This window comes from Bos taurus, chromosome 11 (assembly GCF_002263795.3).
Source record: "Bos taurus isolate L1 Dominette 01449 registration number 42190680 breed Hereford chromosome 11, ARS-UCD2.0, whole genome shotgun sequence".
NCBI lineage: Eukaryota > Metazoa > Chordata > Mammalia > Artiodactyla > Bovidae > Bos > Bos taurus.
In genome coordinates, this window is record NC_037338.1 from 49,005,039 (window position 1) to 49,020,385 (window position 15,347).

At 44.4% G+C, this 15,347-nt stretch overlaps 1 protein-coding gene and 1 non-coding gene across 5 annotated transcripts in view; both read left to right on the forward strand.

The window, feature by feature from the left end:
• ST3GAL5 (ST3 beta-galactoside alpha-2,3-sialyltransferase 5) overlaps positions 1-15,347 on the forward strand; it is a 57,640-nt gene that overhangs the window by 27,095 nt on the left and 15,198 nt on the right. For 3 of the 4 annotated variants that reach the window (XM_059891046.1, NM_205807.3, XM_005212746.5), the window contains 2 exon segments: positions 3,757-3,880; positions 7,341-7,455. In XM_059891046.1, coding sequence (XP_059747029.1) covers positions 3,757-3,880; positions 7,341-7,455 — 239 coding nt within the window. 4 annotated transcript variants of the gene reach the window in all.
• TRNAE-UUC (transfer RNA glutamic acid (anticodon UUC)) lies at positions 3,559-3,631 on the forward strand. Its single transcript has one exon. It is a non-coding gene; the product is annotated as a tRNA-Glu (tRNA).

Consider the following 15,347-nt stretch of genomic DNA (forward strand, 5'->3'; position numbering starts at 1 on the left):
AAGGATCAAACCCGCATCCCCTCTGTTGGAAGCCAGATTCTTGACCACTGGACCTCCAGGGATATCCCTGGAATGTTTCTTAAGGTCCTATTCTGTGCCAGGTCCTACCCCTGCACCTCAGTCATCCAGGCAAAAGGGTAGAGGAAACCTAAAATGTACACAGGAAATTTCAGTTCATAATGGTAAACAGAGATAGGGGAGTGCCCAGGGGTGATTATGGTATTTAAAACGAGCTTCACAGAGAAGGAGAGGGTTTAAGGATGAAGGAGCTTCCCTGGTGGCTCAGACAATAAAGAATCTGCCTGCAATGTGGAAGATCCAGGTTCGATCCCTGATTCGGGAAGATCCACTGAAGAAGGGAATGGCAACCCACTCCAGTATTCTTGCCTGGAGAATCCCATGGACAGAAGTGCCTGGTGGGCAGCAGTCCACAGGGTTGCAGAGTCGGACATGACTGAGTGAGTAGCACTTCCACTTTTGCAAGGAGAAAATGGTGCAGAGAATGGGGACCGGGACCCTGGAGTCCTGTGCCTTGCATGGGGGAGTTGATGATTGCAGAGGTGGGAATGGAGGTGTGATTCCAAGGCACCCAATGTGGTCTGCAGACTGAGTGAAGGAGTAGCTGGGCCGTCACGGTGGGGAGGAGAGACCTATGAAGGAAGCTGGGCATTTGGCTCAGAGGATAAAGCGTCTGCCTGCAATGCAGGAGACCTGGGTTCGAACCCTGGGTTGGGAAGATCCCCTGGAGAAGGAAATGGCAACTCACTCCAGTATTCTTACCTGGAGAATCCCATGGACAGAGGAGCCTACAGTCCATGGGGTCGCAAAGAGTAGGACATGACTGAGCGACTTCACTTTCACTTTCAGGAGAGAGAGCCTGACCAGAAACTGACAGGGCAAGCACAGAAGGGGCTTCCAGAAGATGCTGCCTGTCCAGAGACCCCAGGAAGGAACATGGACAGGATTTAAGAAAGGCTTCTGATGGGGTTGGATTGGAAAGCTGTGGCCAGAAACCAGAGTGCCTAAAGGATGCAGGTTACCTAAACCCTCAACCACTGGGGTGGAAGCCTGGAAGGCAAGGGCAGGGGCCAGCGACCAGGGGGCCACTGTCACCCTGTGCCGAAGCTTGTACTTGTCACAGAACTAGAGGTGCCATCCCCTCTGTTGGGTAGAAACCTAGGATGCTGGCAGCCCCAGCTGCTGCTGGAGTTACCTTTGGGCAACTCCATCTCTTCTGCTCCTATGTCATGGAGTCAGGGAAAAGAAAGGGCTGCCGCCCCCGGTCCTTGCCTTCCAAGCTTCCACCTAGATGGTCCACAGTCACGACTCAGCAGGAAGCCGGGTGGCACAGTGGAGAGTCTGGGAATGCAGTTTGCAGGTTTCAGTCTCAGTTGCAGAGAGGATGAGAAAGAGGAGTGGGAGAGTAGAGGCCAGAGCCCACAGCCCTGTCCAGGGTGCCAGCCAAAGGCAAGGGCAGAATCCAGATTCTAATAGCGCTGTCTGCTTTGTTCTCGAGGGGTCCACTCAGGCGTGAAGTGTCATTCTGGTCATAAAAACACAGGCATCATAGAAACTTCCACTTTATAAATGTCTTGATCATAAGCAGCCCCTTGGGACCCTCTGCTTGGCTGACTGTGTGTCCAAGTAATCACAGAGTTATGGTGGTTGAAAACCTTTCACGGTCTCAGTTGATCTCATTTCTCCTTTAAAAAGAATTCAATAGATTCTTCAGCAGAAGTTTGCTCATGAAGCCCTTGGCATGTTTTTTTTTTTTTTAAATATTCAAATGGAGTGAAGCAGGTCTATGAAAATTCTTACATTCTAGTGCTGCACGGTTAGAATTGGGGAGAGTGTTAATGGTAGCAAAACATCAATACTTGAATGTCAGTTTCAGAAGTTTTTTTTCAAAGAAAATGTCACAACACTAATGGGGGAAATGAATAATGAGATGTTACTTCTTCCTGCTACAAGACTAAGTATAGTAAAGATATGATTTCCTAAATTAATATATAAACATACCATAATGCTATAGGTGCCTGTACTAGTTGAGATTTAAGTAACAGTTGCTTAAATGAGACAGAAGTTTATTTCTGTCATGCAAGAGTCCAGAGACAGGTGGTCCAAGGTGGATTGGTGGCTCTGTCCGTAGGGGTGGTCCAAAGACCCAGGTCTCTTCTCTCTCATTGCTCCTCCATCTCTTGGGTGATGTGCTGTGTGGTCCAGAGCGGCTCATCAGGTGTCAGTATTTCAGCCATCAGGAAGAGGGATAAAAGAGAGAGGGGAGTACACCAAGAGATGCACCCTCAAGTTGTACAAGTCACTTCTGCTTGTTTCCCACTGACTAGAACTTAGCCATGAGACTGTACTGAGCCCCTAGGGAGGCTGGGAAATGTAGTCTTTATTCTGGGAGGCCATGTGCCCAGCTAAAAATCCAGAGTTCTGTTCAACTGAGAGGAGGGGGGAAACTGATATGGGGGAGATGTTTTGATGTCTACTACAATACCCGTTAGAATATTACTTAAAAATCGAGAATCTGAGAATAAAATTAATTCAAAAAATTATGTGCCCGAGAACATATATATTTTTTAAAGAAAAACTTCTTTTAAAATTAGCATGTTTTCTTTTTTCCTTAGTGTAACCCTCTTCCTCTGTGTACATTCCTTTTCTTTTTTATGTACACTTTCTTTTTAAATTTTTATGGTAGAAAATTTCAAATATCATTGAGAATTGTACAGTGAACCCTGTGTACCCATTGCCTAGATTCAATAGCAATTTAAGGTTCATCTTGTTTCAGCTATTCCCACACACACTTATCCCCTTCCTGTTTTTTGAAGCGGTTTTCAGGTCTCCTGTTTGTCTGTAAATAGTTCCATATGTATCTCTAAAAGGTAAAGGCTCAAAAAAAAAAAAATTAGACCTAATTTGGGGATAGTTGTAGAGTCACATGCAGTTGTAAGATATAACTCAGATTACTCCTTTCCCCCGTAGTGGTGTGTGTCTGTGTGTGCTCAGTCGTGTCCAACTCTTTCTGACCCTATGGACGGTAGCCCTCCAGGCTCCTCTGTCCATGGGATTTCCCAAGCAAGAATGGATTGGAGCGTGTTGCCACTTGCTGCTCCTGGAGATCTTCCCAATCCAGGAATCAGACCCATGTCTCCTGCATCCCCTGCATTGGCGGGCATATTCTTTACCAGAGAGCCACCTGGGAAGCCCTTCCCCCTAACGGCAGCAAAACTGTAGGCTATTGAAGCTGGGATATTGGCAGGCATATAGTCAAGAAACAGAATATTTCTATCCCCACATGGACCCCTCATGTTGCCTTCCCACAGCCACTTCCACCTTTCCTTCCCGTACTCCTGACCACTACTGATCCGTTTACATTTCTGTAATTTTGTCATTTCAAGAACATTATGTAAATCGAATCCTATAGTGCGTACCTTTTAGTGTTGGCTCAGCTCGAGATTCGTCCAGTTACTGTGTCTATCAATCCGTCACTCCTCTTTCTGGCTGAGTAGTATTACATGGTATGGCCGTACAACATCAAGGCTCCTTAGGGAATTCCTGGTGGTCCAGTGGTTAGGACTCTGTGCTTTCACTGCTGAGGCCCCAGGTTCAATCCCTGGTCAGGGAACTAAAATTCTGCAAGCCACACAATGTGCCTCCCAACCCCACCCCTGTGAAAAAAGTTTCTTTAAAAGCATCATCTACCAAACTTACTTGCCTCTTCCCCTCCTCCTCCCTCTCCTCTCTTCACAGCAATGCCAAGTGACCACAGCCGCATGAAACTGAGAAGGGATTGCTCACGGCCCTCCCTGCAATGGTACACCAGAGCTCAGAACAAGATGCGAAGACCCAACTTGTTGCTAAAAGACATCCTCAAGTAAGACTGGGGCCTCGGGCCACAAGATGCCTCTGATTTGGGCAGAACTGGGAGAAAAATTCAGTGAGAGCCCCTTGGCCACACTTGGTCACGGTCGTTTAAAGGCATGTCTGAGTCAGGGTTCAGAGCACATGTGCCCCAGGTGCCTGCATCAGGTCGTCCTTGGTGGCAGTGCAGTGCTGGCCTAGGGGTCTCCAGGCCCTGCAGCTTCCAGGTCACAGCCCTTCCCACTGCTGTCCAACAAAAGAGGGCTTCCCCTTCGCCATTTCCAGTGAGTCTAAAAATGCGGTTAATTAAAATTCCCTACAGGCATTTGAATAACATTTAACATTAAACACTAAAAAGCATGAGAAGTATGTTCCAGCCAGGTTACCCTTCCATCCTAATAAGAGATGTGAGTGTGAGCATGCGCATTCAGTCATGTGACTGACTCTTTGCAAACCCATGGACTGTAGCCCTTCAGGCTCCTCTGTCCTTGGGATTTTCTTGGCAAGAGTACTGGAGTGGGTTGCCATTCCCTCTTCCAGGGGATCTTCCCAACCCAGGAATTGAACCCAGGGCTCCTGCCTGCAGGAAGATTCTTTACCACTGAGGCACCTGGGAAGTCATTAATAAGAGAAAGAATTGTTAAAGGGGGGATCTTGTTGGTTTTATTTGATAGCAGCGAAACCAGGTGGTAAATTACCCTTTTTTTTTCATGTCTCTGGGTAGAAATCCAACCCTGAAATCTAGTCTCTCACCTCATTTTACTAATTTGGGAAGGAGATGGGTAGAAAAGAAAGTTTATATCAATAAACATCTCCTTTTATCATCAGTTCTGTTCAGTCGCTCAGTCGTGTCCGACTCTTTGCGACCCCATGAATCGCAGCACGCCAGGCCTCCCTGTCCATCACCAACTCCTGGAGTTCACTCAGACTCACGTCCATCGAGTCCGTGATGCCATCCAGCCATCTCATCCTCTGTCGTCCCCTTCTCCTCCTGCCCCCAATCCCTCCCAGCATCAGAGTCTTTTCCAATGAGTCAACTCTTCGCATGAGGTGGCCAAAGTACTGGAGTTTCAGCTTTAGCATCAGTCCTTCCAAAGAAATCCCAGGGCTGATCTCCTTCAGAATGGACTGGTTGGATCTCCTTGTAGTCCAAGGGACTCTAAAAAGTCTTCTCCAACACCACAGTTCAAAAGCATCAATTCTTTGGCACTCAGCTTTCTTCACATTCCAACTCTCACATCCATACATGACCACAGGAAAAACCATAGCCTTGACTAGACGGACCTTTGTTGGCAAAGTAATGTCTCTGCTTTTGAATATGCTATCTAGGTTGGTCATAACTTTCCTTCCAAGGAGTAAGCATCTTTTAATTTCATGGCTGCAGTCACCATGATTATCAAGGCTTCCACATGCCTGGCCCTGTGCTGGGTACTGGCCAAGTGGGAGATAGACCTAGGACCAGAACCCCATACAATGTGGATGGGACAGACTCACAGCCAGGAATTACAGTGCAGCAAAATCAGTGCTGTAGACACTGAACCTGCTATTAACCTTTTCTTCTTTCCTTTTTTTTTTTTGTCCATGCTGCATGACTTACGGGATCTTAGTTCCCCTGATCCCCTGCATTGGAAGCTTCAAGTCCTAACCACTGGACTGCTAGGAAATTCCCCCCTTTTTTTCTTTTCTAATCAAAATAAGGGAATTATTAATGCACTCAATATAATATCTTTACTGAGGGCTGAAGAAAGGAATAGGTAATAACTGCCTTCACAAGATTCGAAACCGATCTGAATCTCTGCTGCCCACACTTCCTCTTTCCACTTGAGGATGACTGCTATCACCAGTCTTGTGTGTGCAACAGATACTCTGTGTGTGTATTTCCCTCCCCACACCTTCAGTTTTTTACACAAATGGTTGCATCCCACTCACTTACCCCTCTTTACACAAATGGGTGCGTCCCACTCACTCATTTTTACACAAATGAGTCACCCCGCTCACTTTTACACAAATGGTTGCATCCCACTCACTTCTGTATTTGATCCCACAGAAGAATTAAGATACTTGTTCAAGTTTCATGGTGGACTCTGTTGAAATGAGAATCAAGAAGTCTTTTTTTTAATTTGTTTTTAAATTGGAGGAAAATTGCTTTACAATGTCGTGTTGGTTTCTGCCATACAATAGTGCAAATCAGCCATAATTATACGTATATCACCTCCCACTTCCTAGTGATACTTTCTTGCATCATAATCCTCAGATACTAGGAAATACTTCACACTATTGTGTACAGTATACTATGCTAGATGCTGTATTTTTTAAACTGTCCCTTTCTTTAAAAAATAGATTATTTTCCCCTTAAGGTTATTCCTTCACTTTGTTTTTTCAATAGCACAAATTATTTAAAGGAGTGTTTCTTAAACTTGATTTAAATTTTTTTAACCTTTACTTTGTCAGTAACCCTTGGGGAGCTTAGTAAAACGAGATTTCTTAGGACTTCCCTGGCAGTCCAGCAGTTAGGACTCGTCATTTCACGGCCTGGCCCCAAGTTCAGTCCCTGGCTGGGGAACTAAAATCTCATAAGCCTCATGGCCTGGCCAAAAAGAATGAGATTTCTAGAACCAGGACTAAACTCAGTTCTTTTCTCCCAGTGTGTGTGTGTGTGTGTGTGTGTGTGTTTTAAACTGTGGAATAGTTTTAATTTATCAGTCTTTAAAAAAAAATTTATCAGAGTTTTAAAAATTGTTTTCACAGGTGGTCTTCAAGGTGACTGGTGATACTGCCTTAGTTCATTCTGTCTCGTTTCTGGGTATAATTTTTTAGAAGAATAATAAGTAGATTATTTATTTTGTTTTCTTTTTGTATGGAAGAGCTCACAGTATTTTCTCCCAGTTTTTTTTATTATGGTAAAATATCTTAGAATTACGGTCCTAACCATTTCTAAGTGTACAGTTTCATCGGCATTGAACACATTCACACTGTTAGACATCGCACTGTCCACCTCCACAACTCTGGATCCTTTGTACGCATTAAACACTACCCCCTCCTCCGCTTCCTCTAGCCCCTGGCAACCAACATTTTAGGTTCTGTTTCTGTAATTTTGACTAGGTGCATCTCATGTAAGTGGAATCTTACAGAATTTGAAGGGCTATTTTAGAGTAGCAAACAAAGCTGAGATTCTGTAGCTCAAAATTCAGTATTTTCTTTGAAGTCCAATAATCTTTATTGTGATTCAGATTTTACTGTGGTGCCTTTGCAGAAGAAAATTTTTTACTTGTTTATAACAAAGACAGTCATAAGTGACTCATTTATCTTGTTAGGAAAATAAGAAATGCCGCCCTACGAGGTCATCATAAAGGCTGTACTTTCTTGCCACGCGTCAGACAAACTCAATTTGGATTAGGTTTTCAGTTATTTCACATGTTCTCTCTTGATTATTCCATGACAGCATCATTGTGCCTCATTAATCTTTTTTCTAGGTGTACCCTGCTTCTTTTTGGAGTGTGGATCCTTTTTTATATCCTCAAGCTAAATCATACTACTGAAGAATGTGACATGAAAAGAATGCCTTACATGGATCCTGATCGCATAAAGGTTAGCTATTCTATCAGTGTGGTTTAAATTAGAATATTTCCAAGTGTATACTGAAATAGTAATATCGTCTCTAAAGTGTTATAAGTAAATGTTCATGAAAGTTATAAGCAGAAGGGAAATCATTTAACCTTTGCACTTCAAAGCACCCACCTTGCCCTCATTGTTCTTCCTTCATTCACTGAAGTCATGGGGTGAGGTTTTGAGCACCAGGGATGGGTTTTGTGGAAGACAGTTTTTCCATGGCCTGGGGTGGGAATGGGGATAGTTTTGGGATGATTCAAGCATATTACATTTATAATATCACTGCTGATCTGACAGAGGCGGAGCTCAAGCAGTAAGGCGAGCCGTGGGAAGCGTCTGTAAATAGAAATGAAGCTTTGTTTGCTTGCCAGCTGCTTACCTCTGGCAGTGTGGCCCAGTTCTAACAGATCATGGACTGGTATTGGCCTATGGCCTGGGGGTTCGTGAAGTTAATATGCTGTGATCCTATCAACATAAATGTTCTTAAAGCAGATCAGAAAGAAATTCTTTTCCTATTGTTTGTCATTTCTGTGTTTAATTTTTTTGTTTTAATGATTTCACATTGTATTTCAGGATTTTTCCTTCAATGTGTATTTAATTTTTTAATCAGTTGTCATATTAAATGGTAATTCCACTGATTGAGTTGCAAATTATCTGATAATGTTCAGCCCTGGACAAAAGATGAGATGATTTTAAGTAAAGTAGCATGGTATTAATGATGACTGACACATATGGGTGCTTTACATATATTATCTTTATAAATTAAATTATATTTAATTGTCATGCAGTGTTCTTTGCATCTTACAGATGAAGTCTAAGGTTACCTGAGTGCTCAAGTCAGGGCTTGGACCCAGCAGTGTGTTTTCAGAGTGCAGACTCCTGATGACTCTGCTCCTTGCCTGGGTAGAGTGTCCACAAAGAAGAAGCCAGAAGTTATAGGTAGTGTGATGCAGAGAGCATAGAGCTTCAACTTTGACCTGGTTTCAAATCTAAATGCCACTCAATTACAGTAGACCTTGGGCAAGTGACTTAATTGTTTGGTGTGCATGCCTGCTAAGTTGCTTCAGTCATGTCCAACTCTTTGTGACCCCTTGGACCATTGCAGCCCGCCAGGCTTCTCTGTCCATGGGATTCTCCAGGCAAGAATATGGGAATCGGCTGCCATGCCCTCCTCCAGGGGATCTTCCCAACCCAGAGATTGAACCCCAGAGTCCCCATTTTCTCAGCTGTGGGGCACTGATAACATCATCTGTGAAATGGAGTAATCAGAGTCTAGTAAGATAACAGGCACAGAGCCCCTTTTCCAGTTCTGGTTTTTACTCATGTGTTTCTAATCTGTATATGCTTGGAAATGCCTCATATTTTTTTGTGGGACAAACAGGTATAAACACATACGTGAAAAGAGCGTAGTTAATAAATGCACACATGGCTTGTGGAGAACCCTTGTGTCTCAGGAGTCTTGCTAATCACGGGGCCTTTCTTTCCTGCTGTTTCTGTCCTCAGACATTTGCCGACTCCATTCATCCCGGCAGCATGACTTGGTTCCTGCCAGTCTCTTCAGCCCCTGTGTCAGCCCTGCCTGTATCAGGCACAAAAAAACCCTTTAATCCACAATTAAGTTGTAGATCTTCTAAGGAGAAAAGCGTATTCAAATTCCCCACCCGGTTTTTATCTGGGTTATTTGTCTTTTTATTACTGAGCTGTGTTAAATTCCAGAGGAAGGAGAGAGGTTACATGAACCACAGTGCAACGTCTCCTCTTTGAACTCCAGATTGTACAGAAAATCCATGGTTAAGTTTTAACAGGCAATTCTTTGAGGACTTAACAGTAATATGCGTGTGTGTGTGTGCCAAGTCTCTTCAGTCGTGTCCGACTCTACGACCCTATGGACTGTATCCTGCCAGGTTCCTCTGTCCATGGGATTATCCAGGCAAGGATACTGGAATGGATTGCCATGTTCTCCTCCAGGGGATCTTCCCAACCCAGAAATCGCATCTTTAACGTCTCAGGCATTGGTGGGCAGGTCATTTACCACTATCGCCACCTAGGAAGCCCCTACAGTAATATACATTATATTTAATATTCCTTTGAGGAATAAGACAGATGCCTCCTCTTTGACTTCATAATTCCCAGTAGACAGGAAAAAAGCTCTCCCTCCTCTTCCCTCTAAGCCATGCAACATGAATTCCCCCTTTAGGCTGGTGGGGCCAGTTTTAAACTGAAGTTCACTGTTGAACCAGTAACAGCCTCTCATGGTTGCTAATGCCCTGCCCCAGTTGGCTTCAGTAAGGATTCCTGACTAGTCCTTGAGCAGAGGTGGAGGGGGCGGGGTACCTAATGGGCAGGGTCAGCTTCCCAAGCCCCACTGCCTGCTGGAGAAGGGATGATGACACCGATGAAGAAGGGACAGGAAATGGAGACGCAGGAGGCAGCCCAAGGGGCCAGCCACATCAACCCAGTTCTGAAAGACTTCTAAAAGATCATTATCTTTTCCAATTAGAAAGTGCCCCATAATTGTGTGGAAAGGAGAAGGAATGGGGATGTGGTTGTGTAAGTCAAATGGGTTTGTTCAAGTCTCAGTTTGGAAATTAATAAAGTAAGAAAGTGAAAACCTGCTCTAATCATGGTGAGATGAGGGGTGTCTTTTATTCTATTACTTGACACTTTTAAAAACGTTAGCGCTGTTGACTCTGTCAAAATGCCCTACTTCTCACGGTGGTCATGACTGTACCACAAAGCATGTGTCTCAGTGAGTATGGCCAAGGAGAGAAATAGCAAGAGTTACATGCTGCTAAGGATGTCGGGTGGGGAATAGCAGAATATGAGACTGAAAGGAGACAGGACCAGAGCATGAAAAACCTTGAATTCCATTCTTGTTGTTCAGTCTCTCAGTCCTGTCTGACTCTTTGTGACCCCATGGACTTCAGTGTGCCAGGCTTCCCTGACCGTCAGTATTTCCCAGTGTTTGCTCAAACTCATGTCCATTGCGTTGATGATGCCAGCCAACTATCTCATCCTCTGTTGCCCCCTTATTCTCCTGCCCTCAATCTTTCCCAACATCAGGGTCTTTTCCAGTGAGCTGGCTCTTCACCTCAGGTGGCCAAAGTATTAGAGCTTCAGCTTCAGCCATCAGTCTTTCCAATGAATATTCAGGTTGATTTCCTTTAGGATTGATTGGTTTGATCTCCTTGCTGTCCAAGGGACTCTCACGAGTCTTCTCCAGCACCACAGTTCGAAAACACCCATTCTTCAGCCCTCAGTCTTCTTTATGGTCCAACTCTCACATCCATGCATGACTATGGGAAAAACCATAGCTTTGACTAGACTCTGAGCAGCTCCTAAATTTAATATCTGGTCCCACATCACTAAGCAGGAAGAGAAACCCTCTAAGTCCCCATTACAGAGGAAGTGGATGGGAAACTGGCTGGTGTGAATGGCTGGGAGGTGTTGTGAATGGCTGGGAGGTGGTGTGAACGGCTGGGAGGTAGTATTCAGTATGAGCTCCCTACAGAGAAATCTCTGTGTCCAGGCTTTGGTGGAGACTGACCCATCCTACCAAGAGCCCTTGGAAGAATCTGATGATTATGGTTGTATATCAGCAGAAGATCTCAGAGTCATGTGGGTGGGGCCCTGTTAGCTTTGTTGACGACATTCAGCAGCTTGCAAGGCCAGCAGCCCTGTTGGACTCTGAACATCCGGTTACATTCTGCCAGTGTGAGTACAGCAGAAGTGTGTAAAAACATCTGGCCAAGTGTTTGCTGTGGGTTTTGTATTTTCTATTTAAAGATGTCCCTTAATATGCAGCTTGTGCAAAAAGACTGACGGTGGTCTCTGCAGGGTTGCTACGACAGTTTGAGTGTAGTGCAGGTGCCAAGTCGCGCTTAAGAGATATTTGAAGAGAGACAAGGTCATAGTCACATCAATTTAGGTTGGGGCCACATGGTAGCACCATTTTGAGCTTGGCCTTCTCTTGGGAACTAAAGACCACACATCATCACCCTGAGGGCTGCATTCTGGGCTGTTCATCAAGGCCAAGTTTATATCTTTGCTCTGACTCCATAGACCCACACTCACATATCTAAAGTAAGCAGAGTATTCCCTGGTGGTCCAGTGGTTAGGACTCCATGATTCCACTGCAGAGGGCCTGGGTTTGATCCCTTGACAGGAAACTAAGATCTTAAATGCCACACAGTGCAGCCAAAAAATAAATAAAAAATGAAGTAAGCAGAGTAACCCTGGGCTGAGTTTTGAATCAGTCCAGGCATTCACACCTCCAAACTGATCCTTCTCTCCCTGGCGTCCTTATTTTTCCCTTGACCATCCTTCAGTAGTTTCATAGAGGTGAGGAAACTGAAGCCTAGACCTTGGGCTAATGCTTTAACCAAGTTTACACTACGATAGCAGGGAGATCCAACCAGTCAATCCTAAAGGAAATCAGTCCTGAATATTCATTGGAAGGACTGATGCTGAAGCTGAAGCTCCAATTCTTTGGCCACCTGATGTGAAGAGCTAACTCACTGGAAAAGACCCTGATGCTGGGGAAGACTGAGATCAAGAGAAGGGGGCGACAGAGGATGAAATGGTTGGATGGCATCACTTACATGAGTTTGAGCAAATTCAGGGAGATGGTAAAGGACAGGGAAGCCTGGCATGCTTCAAAGAGTCGAACACAACTCAGCAACTGAGCAACAACACTGTGATAAAGAGATCTGGAGCTGGGTCTAGATCCAGATTGTCTGATTGTTTTCTTCCTAACAGTGTCTTTTGGTAAAGTATACATGCCATAAGACTTACTCCTTCTCCTTTTAAGCACCCAGTTGGAGGAGTGTTACTGATATTGGATATTTCTCCCGGCAGTCTTGATTCCAGCTTGTGCTTCATTCAGCCCAGCATTTCTCATGATGTACTCTGCATATAAGTTAAATAAGCAGGGTGACAATATACAGCCTTCACGTACTCCTTTCCCAATTTGGAACCAGTTCATTGTTCCATGTCTGGTTCTAACTGTTGCTTCTTGACCTGTGTACAGATTTCTTAGGAGGCAGGTCTGGTATTCCCATCTCTTGAAGAATTTTCCACAGTTTGTTGTGACCCATACAAAGGCTTTGACATAGTCAATAAAGCAGAAGTAGATATTTTTATGGAATTCTGTGCTTTTTCAATGATCCAGTGGATGTTGGCAATTTGATCTCTGGTTCCTCTGCCTTTTCTAAATCCAGCTTGAACATCTGGAAGTTCACAGTTTATGTACTGTTGAAGCCTAGCTTGGAGAATTTTGAGCATTACTTTGCTAGCATGTGAAATGAGTGCACTTGTGTGGTAGTTTGAATGTTCTTTAACATTGGAATGAAAACTGACCTTTTCCAGTCCTGTGGCCACTGCTGAGTTTTCCAAATTTGCTGGCATATTGAGTGTAGCACTTTCACAGCATCATCTCTTAGGATTTGAAATAGCTCAACTGGAATTCCATCACCTCCGCTAGCTTTATTCGTAGTGATGCTAAGGCCCACCTGACTTCACATTCCAGGATGTCTGGCTCTAGGTAAGTGATCACACCATCGTGGTAATCTGAGTCATTAAAGTTGACTCCCTGATGCCGGGAGGGATTGGAGGCAGGAGGAGAAGGGGATGACAGAGGCTGAGATGGCTGGATGGTATCACCGACTCGATGGACGTGAGTTTGGGTAAACTCCGGGAGTTGGTGATGGACAGGGAGGCCTGGCGTGCTGCGATTCATGGAGTCACAAAGAATCAGACACGACTGAGCAACTGAACTGAACTGAAGGTCTTTTTTGTATAGTTCTTCTGTGTATTCTTGCCACCTCTTCTTTTTTTTTTAATTTAAATTTATTTATTTTAATTGGAGGCTAATTACTTTACAATATTGTATTGGTTTTGCCATACATCAACATGAATCCGCCACAGGTGTACACGTGTCCCAATCCTGAACCCCCCTCCCACCCCCCTCCCCGTACCATCCCTCTGGGTCATCCCAGTGCACCAGCGCCAAGCATCCTGTATCCTGCATCGAACCTGGACTGGTGATTCGTTAATATCTTCTGCTTCTGTTAGGTCCGTACCATTTCTGTCCTTTATTGTACCCATCTTTGCATGAAATGTTCCCTTGGTATCTCTAATTTTTTTGAAGAGATCTCTAGTCTTTCCCATTCTGTTGTTTTTCTATATTTCTTTGCATTGATCGCTGAGGAAGGCTTTCTTATCTCTCCTTGTTATTTTTTGGAACTCTGCATTCAAATGGGTCTATTTTTTCTTTTCTCCTTTGCTTTTCACTTCTCTTCTTTTCTCAGCTATTTGTAAGGCCTCCTCACACAACCATTTTGCCTTTTTGCATTTCTTTTTCTTGGGAATGGTCCTGTACAATGCCACAAACCTCTATCCATAGTTCTTCAGGCACTCTGTCTGTCAGACCTAATCCCTTGAATCTATTTGTCACTGTCACTGTATGATTGTAAGGGATTTGATTTAGGTCATACCTGAATGGTCTAGTGATTTTCCCTATTTTCTTCAATTTAAGTCTGAATTTTGCAATAAGGAGTTCATGATCTGAGCCACAGTCAGCTCCCAGTCTTGTTTTTGCTGACTGTGTAGAGCTTCTCCATCTTTGGCTACAAAGAATGTAATCTGATTTCAGTATTGACCATCTGGTGATGTCCATGTGTAGAGTCTTCTCTTGTTTTGTTGGAAGAGGGTGTTTGCTATGACCAGTGCATTCTCTTGGCAAAACTCTATTAGCCTTTGCCCTGCTTCATTTTGTACTCCAAGGCCAAATTTGCCTGTTACTCCAGGTGTCTCTTGACTTCCTACTTTTGCATTCCAGTCCATATGATGAAAAGGGCATCTTTTCTGAGTGTTAGTTCTAGAAGGAGCATCTAGTAAGTTTATAGTTATACCTCCATCACCACAATCCCATTGAGAACATTTCATCACATGTTAATTGCCTCTCACCCCTTCTGTGGCCAGTCCCTACCCTCAACTACCAGCCCCAGGCAACCACTGGGTGGTTGAGATTTTATCATGCTACTCTCTCTGTGACTTGGTTATTCAGATTTTTCTGCCTTTAACCAGGTAAAAGCTATAGACAGCTTACCCATGGGAGTTAAGCCAGAGTTTACAAACATGGAAGTGAAAGTTTCATAACGTAACCCATACCTTTGGTTCATGTTGTCTGTGGCCGAGTTGGGTTCCTACACATTTCCGGTCAGCTCCAGACCTCAGACCCCCCTCCAACCCAAATGCTGTTCCCTGTCCTGGGTTTAAATCGATAAATAAAACATTGCCTTTTACTCAGAATTATGCCACTTACCTACATCTCTGAGAAGGACTGTCCAAAAAATTATGGGGTAGAACTGAACATGGAGATTCTACTGAAGAAAATTCATTTTTTAATACCCCTCTGTGGATTCTCACTTTGTGGTTTTCCATGGCAAATGGCTATGTCATTGACAACTGAAGCTGCCTGATGTCTATTTATTCTCAGTCATGGGCAGTCATCAAACTCAGCCTGGAAGTCTTTCAGAAACTGAATCTCCTGTGTCCCTGTGTCGATTCAGGAGCAAAGGGGCTTCCTCTGTCTTTGAGAGAGTCCATAGTCCTCTGTTTGGCGGTGGTCCTCACTCAGAATGGATGTCAGCCAGACTCACCGTGTCCTTCCTCACCAGCCTGCTCTGGCTCCCAGCTTTGGCACTGTCTGCAGCAGAGAAGAGGAAGGTTGTGATGCTTCCGGTCTGGACTACAGCTCTGCAAGGCAAGCTGTCCTCCCCGGGCATTTTTCTTCTGAGGTTTCAAGCCGGGAAGAGGAAGGAGGGAGGCTAACCGTGTCACTGGGATGGATTCATTGCACCTGCTATGAA